The following is a 19,849-nucleotide window of genomic DNA, read 5'->3' as shown; positions in this document are numbered from 1 at the left end:
ACTATAGTGGGACGTTCTTGTGATAACACGCGCCGCAGTGTTTTGAACATTTTGAAGTTTCTTGATAGCTGATGTTTGTGTTACATAAAGCATTGCATTGCAATAGTCTAGCCGAGATGTGACAAGCGAAATCACCAAGGATTTCGTGGCATTTGGTGTAAGATATTGCCTGATGTGACCTACTTGCCTAATCTGACCGAAACATGACCTACTTATAGCATTAATATGGTGTTCCATGTTCATTCTTGAATCAAACCAAGCACCGAGATTTCGAACGTATTGCGATGGTTTAATTGTCGAGTCCCCTACTTTAATAGTTAACCCATCTACGTACTTGGCGTTGTTTTGACTTGAAAATACTATGGCCTCGGTTTTGTCGGCGTTAAGTTTGAGAATATTTGTATTCATCCACGAGATGATATCGTGGAGGCACTTTTCAAATCGATTTAGTGTTCCGTCTTGGGCTGCTCCATCGGTGGGTTCAAAGGAAAGGTAGAGCTGCGAGTCAACGGCGTAGAAGTGATGCCCGAGTCCATGTTTTTTGCAAATTTCCCCAACAGGTTTAGTATACATGGTATAAAATTGTAGGCCTAACACAGATCCCTGGGAGTACGCAGAAGGTCAGCAGCACTGGTTCTGATACCTTGCCTTCAATGCTCACCGTTTGGAAGCGGTCAGATAGGTAGGAAGCTACCCACTGTAGTGGTTTTTCAGCAAGGCCAAACTGTTGTTCGAGGCGGTTTAATAGGGTTATGTGGTCGATGGTGTCGAAAGCGGCAGAGAGATCCAGCATAACAAAGACAGTGACCTTTTTCTTATCTAATGATTGTAGGACATCGTTTTAAACTTTTAATAAAGCTGTTTCTGTTGAGTGAAACTTCCTGTATGCAGACTGGCTTTCTTCATTTAAATTGTTTTCTGTCAAATGTTCATCTATTCTTTTGCTGACAACTTTCTCCAATAATTTTGAAACATATGGCAGATTCGAAATTGGGCGATAGTTTTGTAGTGTTTCTTTATCTAAGGTGGGCTTTTTTAATAAAGGTCTTATATGTGATGTTTTAAAGGATCTTGGCACACTTGCTGTTTCCATCGAAAGATTGATGATTTTTGTCAGTATTGGTAGCAGTTCAGTTTTGCATTCTTTCAGGAGCCAAGTTGGAATAGGGTCAAGCTCGCAAGATTTATTTGGGGATTGCATCATGATTTTTTCAACTTCTTCCTCAGTTATCGGACGGAAATGTGTCAAACTGCATGTTTCTGCTGTTGGGTTATTATCATTACTCTGTTTTGGAGTTGCTTGAGATAGGGCATGTTCAGAGATATCTTTTCTGATACCTTCAACTTTATTTATGAAAAAATTATTGAAATCTTGTGCTAACTCATCGGATGTTTTGCCAAACGGGAGAGCTTTTTCAGATGGGCCATCTGGAAGGTGTTTTGTGATTTTGTGCATGCTCTTTTGATCACGGCCACAGGATGTTACTTTATCTGAATAAAAATCTACGCATGCTTTTTTCAACATTTTGTTCGTTTTGGCGCAGTGGTTTCTATAAATTTCATGATCAAAAGTGAGTCTCGATTTTAGCCATTTTCTTTCAAAATTTCGTTTTATATGTTTAGCGTCATGAAGCTCATCTGTGTACCACGGGCAAGTCGGCCGCAGGGTTATAGATTTGGTTCTTAGTGGAGCATGTTTGTCTACCAAAGATGAAAGTTTAGGATCATAAGTTTTGACAAGGGTTTCAGGGTCATGTATATTTTCTAATTGTATTTCTGACTCTGTGATATCCTGTTTAAAGGTTTCAATATTGATCCCTCTTATTTTCCGAAAGGTTACAGTTTTTCTTACCGGAGCCGGTTTTGATGCTCTTGCATTAAAGATGACGGCATAATGGTCTTTAGAAATGTTTCCCGAGCCGAATGAAAGTCCAGGATTGGTAACAACTACGTTGGATACCTTATCCACAGTGTCCCTGGTGATCACAACGTCCAGAGTGTGTCCTCGTACGTGTGTTGGCTCTTTTACATGCTGCATCATACCAAAAGAATGGAGTATGTTATTGAATTTTAGAGTATCTTTATCAGACGGATCGTAAAGGTGGAAATTCAGATCGCCGGTCAAAATGATGTTTTTATCTGTTGTTGCATATTGATAAAAACTGGGACCATTCTTCCTCTAAGAAAGTACTTGATTTCAAGCCATTGTCGTTTGATGGAGGTTGTCTGTAGATTACAGCCAATCGCAGAGAGTAGTCTTTAATCTGTACACTACAGTCCATGTGTTCAAAGGTAGTGTATTGTTTGTCTTTAGTTGAAGTCAAGCCTTTTATTTCAATGCTAGTCTTGTGTATTAGAGCAACTCCGCCCCCACGGTGACCACTGGGACGTGGTACATGTTTTATTTGGTAGCCTTCAGATAAGAGCTCGGTAAAGCAGGTTTTATCTGTCGATGTGCCAAGCCAGGTTTCTGTTATGGCAACAAGATCAAAGTCATTAGTTGATTTAAAATCGTTGAGAGACAGGGTCTTGTTTTTTACAGATCTAGGATTTATGTTGCATATTTTGATGTTTATCTGCCCGCTAACGGTGATTTTAGCTTCAATTTTGACTTTTATAAGGTTATCGTGAATGGTCGTCTTTGGGATGGTTTGCAGAGGTTTTGCTGTATTTGACAAGTTACTGGTTATTGTAGGAATTTCTGTTGGAAGTAATTTAATATTCTCCAAGTGAACACCCTGGTTCATGTCATGATTTCGTTTCAGCTTATTACCGCCCCGGGCGCCTCTGTATTTCAAGATACTGTATGATTTCAATAGTGAAAGAGTTTCATTGTCCGGTTTTATCAGTTTTCTATCCACACCTGCACAATGCAGTAATTGATCTCTATTGTACTGAATGAACGACATGATCCCTTGATTTTTCGCTCACTAAAAGGTAACAATTAATGTACACCGTATAAAGTTATATACACAATATTTATAAGACTATTTGTATCTAATTATTTTACTAATAAAAATGAAAAACTAACTACAAATAAGCAAAAAGTACTTGGTTATGTGTTCATGTAACAATGTGACGAAATTCATATCTCATTCATACACAGCCAAGAATGCAACCATCCTAGATCAATCATGAATGAATGAATGTTTTTCTGTATTAACTTTTTATGGAAACTCCTTATTTATCTTGCCAAATTAAATAAAGTTATGAATACACTTTGTATTGTTTTTAAGAAAAATTTAACTATTAGTGCACACTTTGATCTGGACTCAGGCATACTTATGGACAATCAATCATATTTAAATATAAAATATTAATACTGCGAAAAATAAACAAGAGCTGTCAGAGGACAGCGCGCTCGACTATTCGAGTGCTTTACAGTATAACGTAAGCCATCATGGAGAGGGGGGTATAATGTGGGTGTGTGGTCATTTAATAGATGATCTTTCAAAAATAAGCAAAAAAATTAAGGGGGGATTCTGGGGTGGGGTGGTTTGAGTGGAGTCCATTGTGGTATGTCAGGTAAGTGTTGTTTTGTGTCAAAGTATGAATCAAATGTGATCATAAATAAAAAAAAGTTGTGGAAATTTAAGCAAAATTTATTAATTTGACTTTGAGGATCAAGGTGGTCATTCAAAGGTCATGGTCAAATTCAACTTGTCAGGTACAGTACCATCATGACAGTAAGAAAGTATTTGAAGTTTGAAACCAATAGCCTTGATACTTAAGAAGTAAAGTGGATAAAAACACAAATTTAACAAAATTCAAAGTTACTAAGACAGAAAAGGGCCAAAATTCCGTTAAAAAGCCAACCAGAGTTATGCAACTTGCCCTGTACAGTCCCCTTAGCGAGTTTTTCAAGTCTGGAAGCAATGGCTATGATACGTAAGGAATAAAATGGACCAAAACACAAAACTTAACCAAATGTTCTAATATCTAAGTATAAAAGGGGTCATAAATCTGTCAAAATGCTTGATACAGTTATCTGCTCTTGTTGATAGATTGGGATCATGTTGGTTAAGAAGTATGAAAAATATGAAAGCAATATATCAAAGGACATAGAAAATATTTGAGGTGGTATGCAAACTTTAACATAGATTTATCAATAATATTCATATTCTTAGTAAAAAAGTGCCATAATTCTTACAAAATGCTTGATATAGTTGTCTGCTCTTGTTTATAGATTGGAGTCATGTTGGTTAAGAAGTATGCAAAATATAAAAGCAATTTGTCAAAGGGTATAGGAAATAATTGAGGTGGTACGCAAACTTTAACATAGATTTATCAAGAATATGCATATTCTTAGTGACAAAAGGGCCATGATTCTTACAAAATGCTTGATACAGTTGTCTGCTCATGTTAATAGGTTGGGGTCATGTTGGTAAAGAAGAATGCAAAATATAAAAGCAATATGTCAAGGAACATAGGAAATATTTGAGGTGGTACGCAAACTTTAACATTCCAACGCTCACGCACACGCCGACGCCGGGATGAGTAGGATAGCTCTACTGTATATTTCATATATAATAGTCGAGCTAAAAATTGTAACCATTTATAAATTCAGTTTGTGACCAAGAATTGATAATACACAGACTATCTATGAACTTCAATTGTTCATTTCACAAGATAAATTGCATGAAACATGCCTGAATCTCAGATCTTGACAACCACTTATACCAGAAGATTGTCTTATTTAGAATAGTATTATTCTACCAGCTTAATAGGTGGCCATATGCGGTCATTTTTAAATGTATGTATTTGGCAATTTAAAACACAACTTGGAAATAAGTGAGCAAGAAATTAAAAACACTTCCCATTTATCCTTTGGGTTTTTGGCTTTTGCCCTGTCATCTGCTTTATATTGGAGTTACAGTATACATAACAACTTACTTAATAGGTGGCCATATGGGGTCATCCTTGGTGCAGAAGATAAAGGGGTCTTCCTTTTGGCCGTGGACCATCACTGGTATCCCACTTTGCCGTGTTGCCTCCCTTATCTCCTCTGGTTTTGTCTTTTCCTCCGTTTCTTTCGTCTGCTCTGTTTCCTTTTTCTCCTTTGTAGTTACACCCTTATCCATTTTCTGACGTTTTGTACGTGGAGAAACTTTTCCACTCGGCTCCACTGCAGTGTCTGTGACCCCTGGTTCACCTGTGACCTCTCTTTCCTCTGTGACCTCTGGTTCATCTCTGACCTTTTTTGCTGTGACCTCTGTTACACCTGAAGCCACTGTGTCTTCACCTGTGGTTCGTTCACAGTTATTTGTGGGCTTCTCTGGGTCCGCTACAGATGAGTTAGTATCAGTCTTAACCGTTCCAAAACTGAATTAAGGCCTTGGAATTTCTTTACGGACTTTCATGCAAAGGGGGGAGGGATATGCTGAGGCTGTCATATTGACCTTGGGAGGACCTGAAAAGTATTAGTAAGCATTTATTGGGACGCAATATATGGCTAAACGGGATGAGCGTTATTCGTAAGCAATTAGAGAAACCATTTAAATTCATTGAACGCGTTTAATACTATATGCACATTTTGGTAATCGGCGCATTCAAGGGTTGTCGGCGGCACACTGATATGAGCCTGGTCCGGGGTGGTAGATCATGGAGCGTCGGCCCGCAGACGCAGTCGTGCTCGGCTCGGGCACCCACTGGCACGAGTAACCGGAAGAGCAGCCGCAATGTCCGTTCAAAATGAGACGGCAGGGGCCGCCAGGGTTCCTGTAGGTCTCGCACAAGCCTGTGAATAGTTGCAATATAGTTGCAATAATTCGACTCTCAGTTTTATATTTCAAAGGTTGCTGAGAGTTGCAATGCGCTGTCTATTTTCCTAAGGTGCAAAATTTTATTACCACTGTAAGGGCTAAGGGACACTGATACTGCAAAAACTTATCAACGTTTACCTGTATCAAGCACAAACACATGCAAATATAGTACAATTAAAGCAAGAAATCAATGCTTTTTATTTACTTTGTTATTATTCCGTACGCTCTATCCCCCATAATAGAAAACTGTTGCAGTGTTGCCGACGCAGAGTGGCGCTATCGATTAGGTTGCAGTGCACCAATCTTGTTCACATTGTTATTTGTGATGTAGCCTAGGTCGATAACAATTTTCGAATATTTACACTGTTCCAAATTTCGCGATAAAATATCAATAAGAAAGGTGTTTTGAAACATTGTCTTGTTTTTAAAGGTTTCGTTCAAAGAATAATGTCCGTATAGTGCCATTTAGGTAAATTAAATGTGTTATTAAGTTTTTTCATCGCTTTCCTTAATTGGTCACGAACGAAGTCTGTTAAGGGATGCTCACTGATCATCTGCAGATGACTGCGATTGTCTTTACGAAGGGGTGCATATGAACTCCCAGCAAAACTCTCAGCAAACAATATCAAAGGCTCTGTGAGTCCGTTTTTATGGACTTGCCTGTGAATAGGTATTACCGGATCTATACAACCTAGTGAGAAAAAAAACATGTATGTATGTGGGAACCAGTAGTTTCATTCAAATACTAACGGATGATACTGATGAACCCATTTATCCCTAGCGTCTAGAAAAAAAGCCTTGGCAAACAGCGTAGACCCAGATGAGACGCCGCATGATGCGGCTTCTTTTCAGGGTCTACACTGTTTGCTTAAAGGAATTTCTGTAAGAAATATTCTAAATATAGAAATAAATATACTAGACATCCCTAATTTTGGAAATAAATTGATTCAATTTAGAAGGATGGGAGAGTCCACTAGGTATAAATGGGTTAAGAAAGGATTGCAAATGTGTCAGCTATGCATGATCCTAGATATAAGTGGGGCCTTTGGTGATCTAGTCACTTCCGGAGTAAGTCTTATTAAATCATGCAATAATCTGAGGGTTTGCTACAATCCGTATATGAAACACACTGATCGGTGTTGTGTTCGCACGGAACATGTTCGGTGTTAAATAACAAAATAAGAGAAATGAATTTCAAAGAATTTTCTTAACTTAATATGTATCTTTAACTAGAGCTTACATCATCACTCTGTGGCTTATGCTAAAAGATGTGAGCAAATAGCCGATTGCGCAGAACTTAACTTAAAACGTTCTATCCAGATAGCGTCTATACATCTATCGACCGCAATCCGGCAGTCCGAACCGTTTAACATTGAATTACACATATTTACCCAGACAACTCAACCCACCGGGTTCGGGTGTCCATAATGGCTGTCCAGGAAGTACCATCTGCCGTTTGCTCATGATGAGGTACTGCGGTCGGATATAGCAGCATTCGTTGGCCGCGCATTCGCTTTTGACCGTACAAAAGGTGGCCTGTGAACATACATACAATTGTTAATGCATATGCACGTACATATACAAGTAGGTCATGATAAAAAATCACACTGAGTACCTTGTCCGAAACAGCCGTTTCTGTAAAAAAAATTCTCAAGACTTACAAGCGCGTTATAATTTTAAGACTTCGATTAATGAATATCAATAAACGAACATATATTTTTATTAGTAGGGGGAGTAATGCTGGTGTTGGAATTTAATACGCATTCATTTTTTAATATCTGTTTTTATTTTTCATTTTGCAAAATTGAGAGCAGGTGTCTTTAAACAAACTGTACTGAAGTCGACTTACATACCTCAGTAAGCCCCACAGCTATGGCAATCAAAGTCACGCAGGATAGCATGTTGTTGCTTTCACAACTTGTCTTGTTTGAACCCTACCTCAATGCGTTCGTTCTCTTTATAGCAGAACACCGCAGCGCCTTATCGCTTCACCAATCCTTTAGTTTTTAGCTCGCGTCCTTATTAACTTATCAAAGAAGTAAGTTACAATCGTGTAAAAGATATCAATTTTGTCAGTCATACGCCGTTCGGTTCTTCGACAATGTGTGTGATGTTTTGTACAATCTTGTAAAACTGACAGATAAATAAAGCACGCGTTCATAAGGTGGCTGATTTTTATGGTAGCTGATTTCTTGTTCATCGACCTGGCGTAGTGACAGGTTTGAGGCTTCCAACACGACAAGGCGCTAGAACGATCGCACCCTCCCTCTAAACGACAAACGAACGTACTTGCTTTTTCGGGGTGCACGCTTTTTGGCAACTTTGAAACCCACCAAAACGCCAGACCGGCTAATTAAGTTATGATACGTTAAAATTATAACGGCCACCGGGAAAACTTTGCGAAACCAGAATTTCGCAAGCTTAAGTTCCTCTTGCCTTAAAGATATTGATATTTTAGATGATGTTTGCGATAAAATGTTTCTTTGTGATTATTTTTATATGGTTTTTATATAATATTTAAATTTATTTCAGTATTTTTTGTTCAAAGATAGACTTTGTCATAGCATTGTTTCATTTTCGAATTGGACTTTTTGTTTTCCAATGGGATTTTTTCATATAAATGTTTTTTTCTTATCGAAGACCATGGAAATAAAATCAGTACAAAGACTTTTAAAATTCAACGGCCATTTAAAACTCATCGAAATGATTTTTAAAACTCCATCATGCCACAACTTATAAAAGTTCTCACGTTTTTAAATGTGTTGAGAATGTATTTCTTCTGTAAAAAAAATGATGAATCAATATTCGCTGAATCGCACTATATTACCCGATTTTAAAAATAATGCGATATATGCTAAAACATATAAAACCTAATACTCTATATAATTACCCATGAAATTTAAAAACATCTGGGTCTGCGCGCCACCTTGGAAGTAGCATTGGCTCGTTTATTAAAGCATCTCAAAAAAGAGGTGGCGCCCGTCATTAACGACCGTGAATTTTTAAAATCTAAAATCAGTTTCGCTAAGTTTTACCGGTTGTCGTTTTACGTTAGCTTTAAAGAGACCTTTTCACATTTTGATACATTGACAATATTGAAAACAAATCAGCTTTGCAAATTTTCATTGTAGTTAAGTTTTTATCCATGGACACAGTAATACTGAACATTTACCACGATCTAAAATATCCATTATATGTATCTTTTGACGATTAAAAAAACCCTGCCAGTTACAAATGCAAAACGATTGTTAAATTTTGAAAGTTCGTTTATTATCTACATATTTTTTGACATTACAAGGATTGCTTATATAAAGTATACAATACATCAATTAGAATGTCAGCACGGATGGACGATGGGTTTAAGGGCTAGACTTGTACTTCAAAAGTCAGTGGATCGAGCCCAGTTGTGGTTTACTACTCTTCTTTATTTAATATAATTTGTGTTTTATAATTGAACTCTTTCGTTCCGATTCATACATTTATCAATTAAAAGCTTTTAATGTAAGACTTCAAAACATGCCAAAATAACGCAATGTACATGAAGTAAACTTTGTCGTCTTGAGGAGTGATAACGAAGCAAGTCGACCAAACGTTTATTGCACGCTCGATTAATGTGTGTACTCTATTTTCCTAAATGTTATTTTATTTTCGGTTTTCCTTTCATTAAGTCTTTTAACCCATTTATGCCTAGCGTCTAGAAAAAAGGCCTTTGCAAACAACGTAGACCCAGATGAGACGCCGCATGATGCGGCGTCTCATCTGGGTCTGCGCTGTTTGCTTAAAGGATTTTCTGTTAATATTCTAATTATAGAAATAAATATACTGAACATCCTTAATTTTGAAATAAACTGATCGAATTTTGCAGGCAAAAATGGGTTAAACTTTCAGCATTTTCATTATATTTGCAGTAAGTGCTGTCGTTAACTCGTGCAGTAAGTGCTGTCCTTAATTCGTGAATGTTAAATTATATTCTCTGAGCCGCTTATATTCACCTTCAAAGCATAGCGCTGTTGGCGCGATTCCTAATGTTTAGCGCGGCGTTTTTCATGTGTCATGTCTGAAAATGAAACACAAGGGATGCATTTTTGTTTAATTTCGGCGCTAAAAACATTTAGTTGTTATTAACTAGTTTTTTTTACGCAGCATTTTTATATGTTTATACATGTTCGATTCCGTCTATTAGACCCAAATATTTTAAGCTTTAATTACTTAATATTTGACGGATTCAGATTAACAAAATAAATACAAATCATTACGCATAATAATAATGTTGAGGCCATATTGCATGCATACCAAGCTCTGCATCCCTTTCCTCTACCCGCACTACATCTCTTTCCTCTACCCGCTCTGCATCCCTTTCCTCTACCCGCTCTGCATCCCTTTTCTTCTACCCGCACTACATCCCTTTCCTCTACCCGCTCTGCATCCCTTTCCTCTACCCGCTCTGCATCCCTTTCCTCTACCCGCTCTGCATCCCTTTCCTCTACCCGCTCTGCATCCCTTTCCTCTACCCGCACTACATCCCTTTCCTCTACCCGCTCTGCATCCCTTTCCTCTACCCGCTCTGCATCCCTTTCCTTCTACCCGCTCTACATCCCTTTCCTCTACCCGCTCTGCATCCCTTTCCTCTACCCGCTCTGCATCCCTTTCCTCTACCCGCTCTGCATCCCTTTCCTCTACCCGCTTTGCATCCCTTTCCTCTACCCGCTCTGCATCCCTTTCCTCTACCCGCTCTTTCCTCTACCCGCTCTGCATCCCTTTCCTCTACCCGCTCTGCATCCCTTTCCTCTACCCGCTCTGCATCCCTTTCCTCTACCCGCACTACATCCCTTTCCTCTACCCGCTCTGCATTCCTTTCCTCTACCCGCTCTGCATCCCTTTCCTCTACCCGCTCTGCATCCCTTTCCTCTACCCGCTCTGCATCCCTTTCCTCTACCCGCTCTGCATCCCTTTCCTCTACCCGCTCTGCATCCCTTTCCTCTACCCGCTCTGCATCCCTTTCCTCTACCCGCTCTGCATCCCTTTCCTCTACCCGCTCTGCATCCCTTTCCTCTACCCGCTCTACATCCCTTTCCTCCATCCTCCTGTCAGCATTTGCCTTGTGTTGTTCCGCCCTCCTGTTTTCGATTATTTTCCGCTGTTTCTTAGCCCTCTCGGCCTGTTTCGCGATCATCTCCTCGCATTCCCGCTGAAACGCCACCGCGCTTCCCCAGTCTTACCCATAGCCTCCCATCTGGATACGAGTGCCAAACGCTTAGCCTGACTGGAGACCGCTTTATTTTTTGGCCGTCAACTTTTGGACGTTGTTCTACCTGGGTCCGGTTTAATAAAAAACTACAAAACACGACTGTAGTCGCGCGACTGTGCGGTCGACCGACGGTTGTCGGCCGCCAACTGACAAATTGTCGCGTTCACGGAGAAATTTGCCGCGACTGTGGTCGCATGACTGTGTGGTCAGTCGACTGCGGTCGTTGTAGTCGCTATTTAAAAAAAAATTATCACTTCCGCCATCAACATTTTTTTATTTATTGTGCGAAAACTCATATCACGAAAAGTAAATCTTAAATTTGTTAAAATAATATGATATTATTCTTTTAAACAGAATTCGCTTGCGGATTCTTCGTCAAAGGTGTGTTTGTAATAATATTCATTAAGTGTTCACAGTTCAAATACAAAATCTGACGCAATGAAATAAAATCTACTACTATGGTTCACGCGTCTCTGGACAATGTCCTTTCGCGTGTCAAAGTTGCAGAACCTCAAACATACTTGACAACGCAGTTTCAAGATGTTGGTACTAAAGACCGTACATTTATATGAATATTCACCATATACCAATATGAATTAGTGCGCTCGACAAATCGGACGGAATGAAGGATCGAATGAATAATGCTCGTAGATCGAGGAAAACGCGTGCAAAAACTGCATTGTGGAGTCTGGATGTCTACGGAATTCTTTAAAACCAAATAACGAGTTTGCAATCAGCTCTGGAATTCACTAATAATTATGGACATACTGCTGAGACATTTTTGTTAAAATGTTCTTTTATATCTGGCTTCTAAATCTGCCCAATAATTAGTGCACTTAAAGGTTTGATAAATTGCATTATCGTCTGCAAAATTCATATAATGAGAATCTATCTAAATAAGGTTGATATTTCTATTTTATAGGATTGAACTTATGACACTTTATCTGGGCAATGATCGTTTTGTTAATTATTCATATTCCATTGTAAATTTCACTTCAACTTGATACACATACTCGAATAATATGTATGGGACTCTTTTAAATAAATCTAGGTACATGGTGCGGAGAAAATTGTATTTCGGGGAGTTCGTTCCTGCATATTTTATAATACTGTCAACATATCTGCGATTTGCTTTATTGATACCATGCTGTTTTGTCTAAAGTAAACGGTATTTTTATACAGGATATATTTCACATCTGATCTGAAAAAAACGTCATTAATTCGTACTGTCGGTACTAGGAGATTAATCAAATGAATATTTGAAGCATCTGTCAGTATTACAAAAAAGTTTACTTACACTTATCTTGTCTGTATTTAAGATACTAGTCTGGTTATTGATGGCTCGAAACTATTATAGTAATCCGGGTGTTTTTTAGCATTATTTTTGTGATTTAATTTTATTATTGATGTCTTTATAAATATATCATTTATTTCTCAACCTACAAAAATGACGTAATGATTCATGAGGGAAAATACTTATCCTTTAATTGTTGATATTTGTTTCTGTCTTTCCCTTCATTCGTTGTAACCACAAATTCTTTCTTCTAAAAGCCATTATTCATTATTAATATTGATGTAGGTTATATGACTTATTCAATATTGTTATTACAAAATTAAATTGGTACTGTTTCTATTATATGAACACGAAGTGATGAAGCTATTGTTGGAGTAACATTAAAGTTGTGCACATGTAACAAAGTATCAACACCATTTTACTTTACACTTTACTGCATGTATAAATCATTTGTGCGTATGGTATAAGTATTGCCGTTTTTTATACCATGGTGTATTTTTACAATTTTAAAAGAATGCTATCAATATACATGTATGTTGTCATTCCATATAGTTCAGCATAAATATGAGCCGTACTCTGTCAAAAGTGGGTTAAATGCATGTGCGTAAAGTGTCGTCCCAGATTAGCCTAGGCAGTCCGCACAGGCTAATTAGGGACGATATTTTCCGATTTTATGATATTGTTCGTTTAAAGAAAGTGCCTCCTTAACAAAAGTCTATTTTAGGCACACAATGTAGTCCCTGATTAGCCTGTGCGGACTACACAGGCTAATAGTGGACGCTACTTTACGCACATGGATTAAACCCCCTTTTTACAGAGCACGGACCATATGTAGAGTAATGCGTCAACGGGACACGTTGAATGTAAAATCAGTGCCTTCAACTGAATTCATCTCAACGTACGTGTACAATTTGCGAATTATAGGCCAAGATAAGTTCCAAAGAAAGTTGCCCTTAATGAGCAGTTTATTGAATGATATAGACCGTTCTATAAATCAGTCATTACCCAATTATCTCCCCTGAATACTCTCCGCGTCCGCCATTACACTACTGCTGAACAACCAGAAAGGCCGTTTACCGATAAGGCTTTCCCCAAAATGCCGCATCAAAAAATCATATTTGTTTTTTCCCATTTGTTAATATTTCCGATAGTTTTATCATTTACTAAATATTTGTGCTTTATTATATCGCCCGTATTTTTATATTTTGTATACTTTGGTGAAATAAACGTTTTATTCTTGTTCTTGTTCTGGCTTGTACTTTTTTTTATTAGTCTACTTAAAAGCCGTTTATTTAATAATCAAAGTCGGCAAAATTATCGCAAATTATCGCATATGAATTGTTCGTTAGTCACAATTTTTTTCCATGAGTAATTGATGTTTCACTTTTTTTTAATTAAAAGCCGTTCAGTTTGAAATCAAAGTCGGCATAATTATCGCCAATTATCACGTAGGAATCATCCGTTAAAGAAAATTATATTTTTCTCTGAACTTTCTGTTTGCATCTAAAAGTGTAACAAATTAGCAATGAAGGTGTTGTAAACTTACGTGGCGGCCAAAATATCCAAGATCCAGAAGAATTGAGAAATTTATTTGGCGTTTGAAATAGTGTTTTAAAATCATGTAAATTAATGTACGTATTTCTTCACGAGTGTTTATTTATTGTGTGTGAGTGTTGTGGAATCTGTGAAAATGCCGTTCGAACGAAGTAATGGAAAACAATGCGTTGTTGTGGGTTGTAACAACAACCAAAAGACACTCTATCAATGGACTAATGCTGTCTGCGAAGAACATAAAATGCAACACAAAGACTGTCCATGTTTAAAGCCGTTTAGATTTCATTGCATTCCAAAGGATGAAGATATGAGAATGGCCTGGATCAAATCAATCAATAGAAAGGACTTCAAACCATCATCCGTATCATTGGTATGTTGTTTTTTTAATTAGAATATTATGTTCAAACTTCAAAAACAGAAGTATGTGAACTTTCTTATAATGATATTTAACCAAAACAAATTACTGTTTACAGAAAATTGATACGGCAATTAAAATCATATGTATATCATTGTTACAATTAACAACAAACCAAAGAATACATGTATCTCAAATAGACACCAGTGACCAGTGTTGTGTATTAATCCATACATATCTGACACGTAGTTTATGGCTATTTGTGTGTTATCATGTGGAGATATCTCATATTGATTATGGCAGGGATTGTATGCCTTCAGATAAGAGATAGCCCTCCCCCGATTAAAATCAACTTTGTATCAACATAATCCCCAGCAGTTCTCCATGTAGGCCTTAATTGATAAATTAAAGGTTATTATGGATTTCAAAAATCAAGACCCTCTTTAAACATCATACAACACATTTGCAATATACTACAATTTAAAAAGAAACAACCTTCATCCTTAACAAAACCCTGTATGTTTGATTAGTTTCAGTAATTATATTCTTTTCATTGTTTCACCCAAATGGTCTTTAATTAAGACCATATGTTCCATTAACATCTACATTTTTAAAATACAACAATACACACACACACACACACACACACACACACACACACACACACACACACACACACACACACATATATATATATATATATATATATATATATATATATATATATATATATATATATATATATATATATATATATATATATATATATATATATATATATATATATATATATATATAGTTTTAGGCTTTATAAGTTAAAATGTCCAAGCATTTTGTCATTGTCTTTTTGTCTAATAAACATAGTTTATGTTTTCCTTATTTTTTTTTACCCTTATTGTTTTATTTTTAATTTTTACAATTATTATCACTATTATTCATAATTGTTTTTCAGGTATGCTCATTGCATTTCCTCGATGGAAGACCAACAAAGCAGAATCCAGTTCCAGTTGTTAACATGGGTTACATGCCATTCACACCGAGAACCCGGGCACGGACACCACTCAAACGAAAACCATTGGTGCCAAAATTCAAAGAAAACATTGTGGATGAAGCTATTTTGAATGACATCGATGAGCTAGCACCCGAAACAGAAGTTTGCGCTGCTGCTAATCAAAGTACCACAGAGTCTTCAACTGCTGAGAAATGTTCTGTTGTGTATGTGTGTTGCCATTCACAACCAGAGCTGTGCAAGAAACGATTTGTTGAAACAAGTACGCAAACTCAAGATTTGGTAGTTTTGGACCATGCCTACTCATACCTGAAGTCAACGCGATCAACAGGAACACAACACACAACAACGGAATTTAATGTTGGTACAATATCAAATGACAGTGATGCCAGATTTTATACAGGTCTGACTTTGAGTGTGTTACTTTCCCTTGTTAGTGCTTTGACTCCATTTGCAAATAAGTTGCAATACAAACTGAATGTTGGCGATCAAATTCTTGCAGTTCTCATTCGTCTACGTCTTGGTTTGTCGTTTAAGGACATTGCAACAAGGTTTGGAGTGTCAACTCCACTAGCAAGTAAAATGTTTAAGTCGTGGATGACTATAATGGCAGATAATTTGAGTGACTGTGTATGCTGGTTACCACGTGAAACCATTAGAAGGACCCTGCCAGGATCCTTTGATGAGACATACCCGCGCACGACTTGCATTATAGATTGTTCTGAGATTTTTATTCAGAGACCGTTTTCCTTGAAGGCTCGTGCGCAGACGTGGAGCACTTACAAGTCCCACAACACAGCAAAGTTTTTGGTTGCTATCGCACCTAATGGATTCATAATGTTCATTTCCCCATTATATGGTGGCAGAGCCAGTGACAATTTCATTACTAAGTCCAGTGGTTTTTTAAATTATCTTCTGCCTGGTGACGAAGTTATGGCAGATAGAGGCTTTACCATTGGGGAAGAGCTCTGTGCAAGGCGCGTGAAACTCAATATACCAGCTTTCATGAAAGGAAGGTCACAGCTATCAGAGCAAGAGACAATCGATTCCAGGAGGATAGCTTCTGTTAGAATACATGTTGAGCGAGCGATAATGAGGATGAAATCCTACAGACTTCTAAACACAACATTGCAAATTAAATCATTAAAGTCACACAACCTTGACAAAGTTTTGAGGGTTGTAGCTTGCCTGTGCAACATGCACGACTCTTTAATAAGACAACCAGATGATTGTGAGCAAGCATGATTGTCTTGTATTGTTAGATGTACTAGCCATAAACCAGTGCCCTTTAACGCGTATTCTCTTAAGTCTTAACAATACTGGTTTAAAGGCTTCATTGTGCACTCATTTCAACATTAAAAAAACACATGCAATAAAGTGTAAGCTTTTATTTAAATGTAAATATTTTCTAACATATGAGTTGTGTTCTGAGAAAACAGGGCTTAATGCATGTGCCTAAAGTGCTGTTCCAGATAAGCCTGTGCAGTCCGCACAGTCTAATCAGTGACCACCTTCACTGGATTTGCGTGTAGAAGAGACTTCCTTTCAACAAAAAATACCATAAAAACGGTCAGTGTTGTCCCTGATTAGCCTGTGTGGACTGCACAGGCTAATCTGGGATGACACTTTACCCACATGCATTAAGCCCCATTTTCTCAGAACGCATCTCATATTGATACTATTACTATTATATTGATGACTGTGTCTTTCATTAATGAGGTATTATATATACAAGAATAAGAAAATATAATGTTAATTTTCAGATTTGATATTATTGTGTATTCATGTTATCTGCATGCCATCAGTCAAATAAAGTCCTTGAACACTTTAAATATAAAGTATGATAAATATACAGTTTTCAGTGTCTTCTTTTTCTAGAAACAACAAGTCTTTCAACACTACTTTTGTTACACATTTTTTAGCTTGAATATGGCGCTCATTTACAAAGTTCCTTGTACTCAGAGGATAACTGCAATCGGTTGGACCTTAATTCTTCAGACAAACGCACGAGCAAATGCTCGAAGTAAAATTTCCTGATTCGCGGTAGTAAAAGCATGACGAATTCTTCATCAAACGGCACGTCTGTAACAATTTGATATTCATTTGTCCACACAATAAACTTACACAGGGAAGCCTTTGTGCAGTACATTGCTACCTGAACTTGGGTGTAATATCCATTTTTCCCTTTGGGGTCCAAGTATGGCTTTTCCTCCTTTAGCACCACATCATACTTTCCAGACATGACTAAATCATAAAGAGGTTTTGTTGGGCATTTGATTTCCACAATCGTGTCACTGTCAATCAATCCGTCCGGGCTTGCTGCAATGTAAGGTTCTTGTTGACAAATTACAAGTCCACATCGATTAACAGTTTGTCCAGAAGTTTTTTCAAACCATTGGCGTGCCACCGGTTCAAACTTTTGCCCATGTCTAGTAGCTACGGATCCCTTGAACCTGTTATATAACTGACCCACAACAAATTTATTGGGATCAGCACGGCCTGTTTTGGGTAGAGCATGGACACGACTTGAAGTAATCCTAAACTTTCTACTGTCTATCCACATGTCTGAGTTTTGTGCTTCTGTCTTCTGTTGAATTGATTTGACTTTTTCATTGTCTAAGCACACATACTTTTGAAATGTGACATCGCACTGCGGACACGACAAAGATCCCGACACTGGCTTAGTACTGTCAACATTATGGTTGCCATGACTGGTCTCATTAACTTCAGTTCTGTTCATTCCTGCAGTTCTCTCTGGTGCATGGAGAACTTTGTACAACAGTGTTTGCTTACAGTCCCAGATTGTTTTTGAAGATGACGATTCAACATGTTTTTGTAGATCACTGTGGTCAACCAACTGTCTAAAAGGAGGTAACGGCAAGTCACATTTTGATGGCTTATCCAATGTAGGTGTATCAAATGCACCGGGCTTTTTGAACTCAATATCTGAGAGTTTGTCATGGCATAACACTTTTGATGCTCCTTTTCCCCAAGCAACCTGTTCATCAGTGCATGTTTTACCTCCAACGCCATGGGTCCAAGCAGTTGTTACAGCATATATAATTGCAGATATATGGCTGCATGTTCTTCCCTTTCCAGCTGGACAAGTACAGTGACCCGTCAAGACTGTAGAGTCAGATGACACAGCCACCCATGCATCATAGTCATTTCTTCCAATCCCAGGTTGACTTGGCGATATTGTTGACTTCAAAAAGTATACGCCATTAGATGTGCATGAGTAAATGTCACCCATCCAGCCATTCTGGACATAATTATAACCATACAAGGCTCTGAAGGATTTCATCATTTTCCCATCGTATGCTTTTGACAAAATCAGATAGTCCACAAGGTCTTCATACGCTAACTTAGGCCAGTTTTTGGTGTCATTCTTTCTCCAACTGCCTCCGTCAGGTGGAGGTAAATCTGAAAAACATAAATTGAAAAATGTCAGGCACCTTTGTTTGAAATAAGGATTGTGATAACAATATTTAATTGTCTTGGTTAGAAACTGCGGACAGGATACACAAAGTGTGAACACCATATATTTATTTCCATGTGGTGGTGGGTTCAAGCCTAACACAATTTTAAACAACAGCTACATGTAAGTTGCCAAGATATTGACAACATTGAAAAGTGCTATTTGTACAGTGTCATTACAATTTACTTCCATCCAGCAAATAGAATATAGGCTAAGCGTATAAATAATTAATTACAGTACTGTTTTCATACGTACAGCAGTACATGTACTGTGGCTATTCGTCTGTTGTTTTCAGATTGACAGTAAACTTAATGTTATTGATAACTAATTTCTATAATTTAAATTGAAACTCTAAATCGGGTAATACATTCATATAATGTAGTTCATAATTGTTTAAATCAGACTGCATGAATTTTACAAACCGTATGACTTTCGATTTCCCAAAGATTAAGATAACGAACTGCAAACGATCATTTTGACGCCGGCCATTTGCAAGCAATTTTCATTGTTATGCGAATTGCACCAAAAATAGAACCGATTTACAATACAGTTGAGTTCAGTAAATACAATCTACAGGTAGATTCACAACCCTTGAGCAATCACAAGCAACTACATACCAAGATATTCTCCTGACATTTGAAGAAAGGCTGTTTTTTTTTTGTTGGTTGGTGGTCTTCGGAATCACAGACTTGCAGTAGTTAGCAGCAGTGTAATGGCGGACAGTCACGTGACTGACAATATGGCGGCGGTCAATTTATCGATTATAGAACGGTCTATTGGTGCACATAAACACGGGATTATTTGCGCATTGCCTTCCTGTGGGACTAACCTTTAACTTTCAGTGAACAGTTTGCACTCCTCTCTTGTATTAATACTTCTCTTTATAAGCCGAGAGAAAAATAAATGACGCGACGTTTAGCATCATAAAACATTTTTATCCCATTGTTATTAAGGTAAATCAATTAAAACGCATCGGAATTTTATGAGGGAATATCCTTTGATATTCCCTTTTTTCGTTGCAAAATGAAGAAAAACAGGTGTTTTTTTCTCACATTTATTGCACACAAATTTAACCTTGAATCAAAATGCATGAACAGGAATTATCAAACTTGTATATTTCCTAAAAAAGTGCGTAAATTTACTAACATG

At 37.5% G+C, this 19,849-nt stretch overlaps 4 protein-coding genes across 6 annotated transcripts; 1 reads left to right on the top strand and 3 right to left on the bottom strand.

Annotated features, from left to right (window-relative positions):
- Positions 1 to 5,500: 5,500 nt before the first annotated feature.
- LOC127844316 (uncharacterized) lies at positions 5,501 to 7,711 on the bottom strand. The gene is made up of 3 exons (XM_052374425.1): positions 7,616 to 7,711; positions 7,172 to 7,298; positions 5,501 to 5,737 (listed from the first exon to the last, which is right to left on the bottom strand). Exons 1-3 carry the CDS (start codon positions 7,661 to 7,663, stop codon positions 5,550 to 5,552), a joined length of 363 nt encoding a protein of 120 aa, XP_052230385.1. The 5' UTR covers positions 7,664 to 7,711; the 3' UTR covers positions 5,501 to 5,549.
- Positions 7,712 to 9,784: 2,073 nt separating this feature from the next.
- On the bottom strand, positions 9,785 to 10,935 carry LOC127846243 (nipped-B-like protein B). Its single transcript, XM_052377412.1, has 3 exons — positions 10,491 to 10,935; positions 10,129 to 10,326; positions 9,785 to 9,819 (listed from the first exon to the last, which is right to left on the bottom strand). The coding sequence occupies exons 1-3, from the start codon at positions 10,933 to 10,935 to the stop codon at positions 9,785 to 9,787; spliced, it is 678 nt and encodes a 225-aa protein (XP_052233372.1).
- Positions 10,936 to 13,650: 2,715 nt separating this feature from the next.
- Positions 13,651 to 16,510, top strand: LOC127844306 (uncharacterized). The gene is made up of 2 exons (XM_052374410.1): positions 13,651 to 14,228; positions 15,166 to 16,510. The coding sequence occupies exons 1-2, from the start codon at positions 13,995 to 13,997 to the stop codon at positions 16,465 to 16,467; spliced, it is 1,536 nt and encodes a 511-aa protein (XP_052230370.1). The 5' UTR covers positions 13,651 to 13,994; the 3' UTR covers positions 16,468 to 16,510.
- Positions 16,511 to 16,595: 85 nt separating this feature from the next.
- On the bottom strand, positions 16,596 to 19,457 carry LOC127844307 (uncharacterized). Of its 3 annotated transcripts, none has more exons than XM_052374412.1 (2): positions 19,318 to 19,457; positions 16,596 to 18,645 (listed from the first exon to the last, which is right to left on the bottom strand). In XM_052374412.1, the coding sequence occupies exons 1-2, from the start codon at positions 19,334 to 19,336 to the stop codon at positions 17,159 to 17,161; spliced, it is 1,506 nt and encodes a 501-aa protein (XP_052230372.1). In that variant the 5' UTR covers positions 19,337 to 19,457; the 3' UTR covers positions 16,596 to 17,158. The 3 variants fall into 3 exon arrangements, with proteins under 3 accessions (XP_052230372.1, XP_052230374.1, XP_052230373.1); XM_052374414.1 differs by lacking the exon at positions 19,318 to 19,457 and adding an exon at positions 19,123 to 19,241; XM_052374413.1 differs by lacking the exon at positions 19,318 to 19,457 and adding an exon at positions 18,956 to 19,112.
- Between the last annotated feature and the right edge of the window lie 392 nt (positions 19,458 to 19,849).

Source organism: Dreissena polymorpha, chromosome 9 (genome assembly GCF_020536995.1).
Source record: "Dreissena polymorpha isolate Duluth1 chromosome 9, UMN_Dpol_1.0, whole genome shotgun sequence".
In the NCBI taxonomy this organism is placed as follows: domain Eukaryota; kingdom Metazoa; phylum Mollusca; class Bivalvia; order Myida; family Dreissenidae; genus Dreissena; species Dreissena polymorpha.
This window is presented reverse-complemented; position numbering and strand designations above follow the sequence as displayed.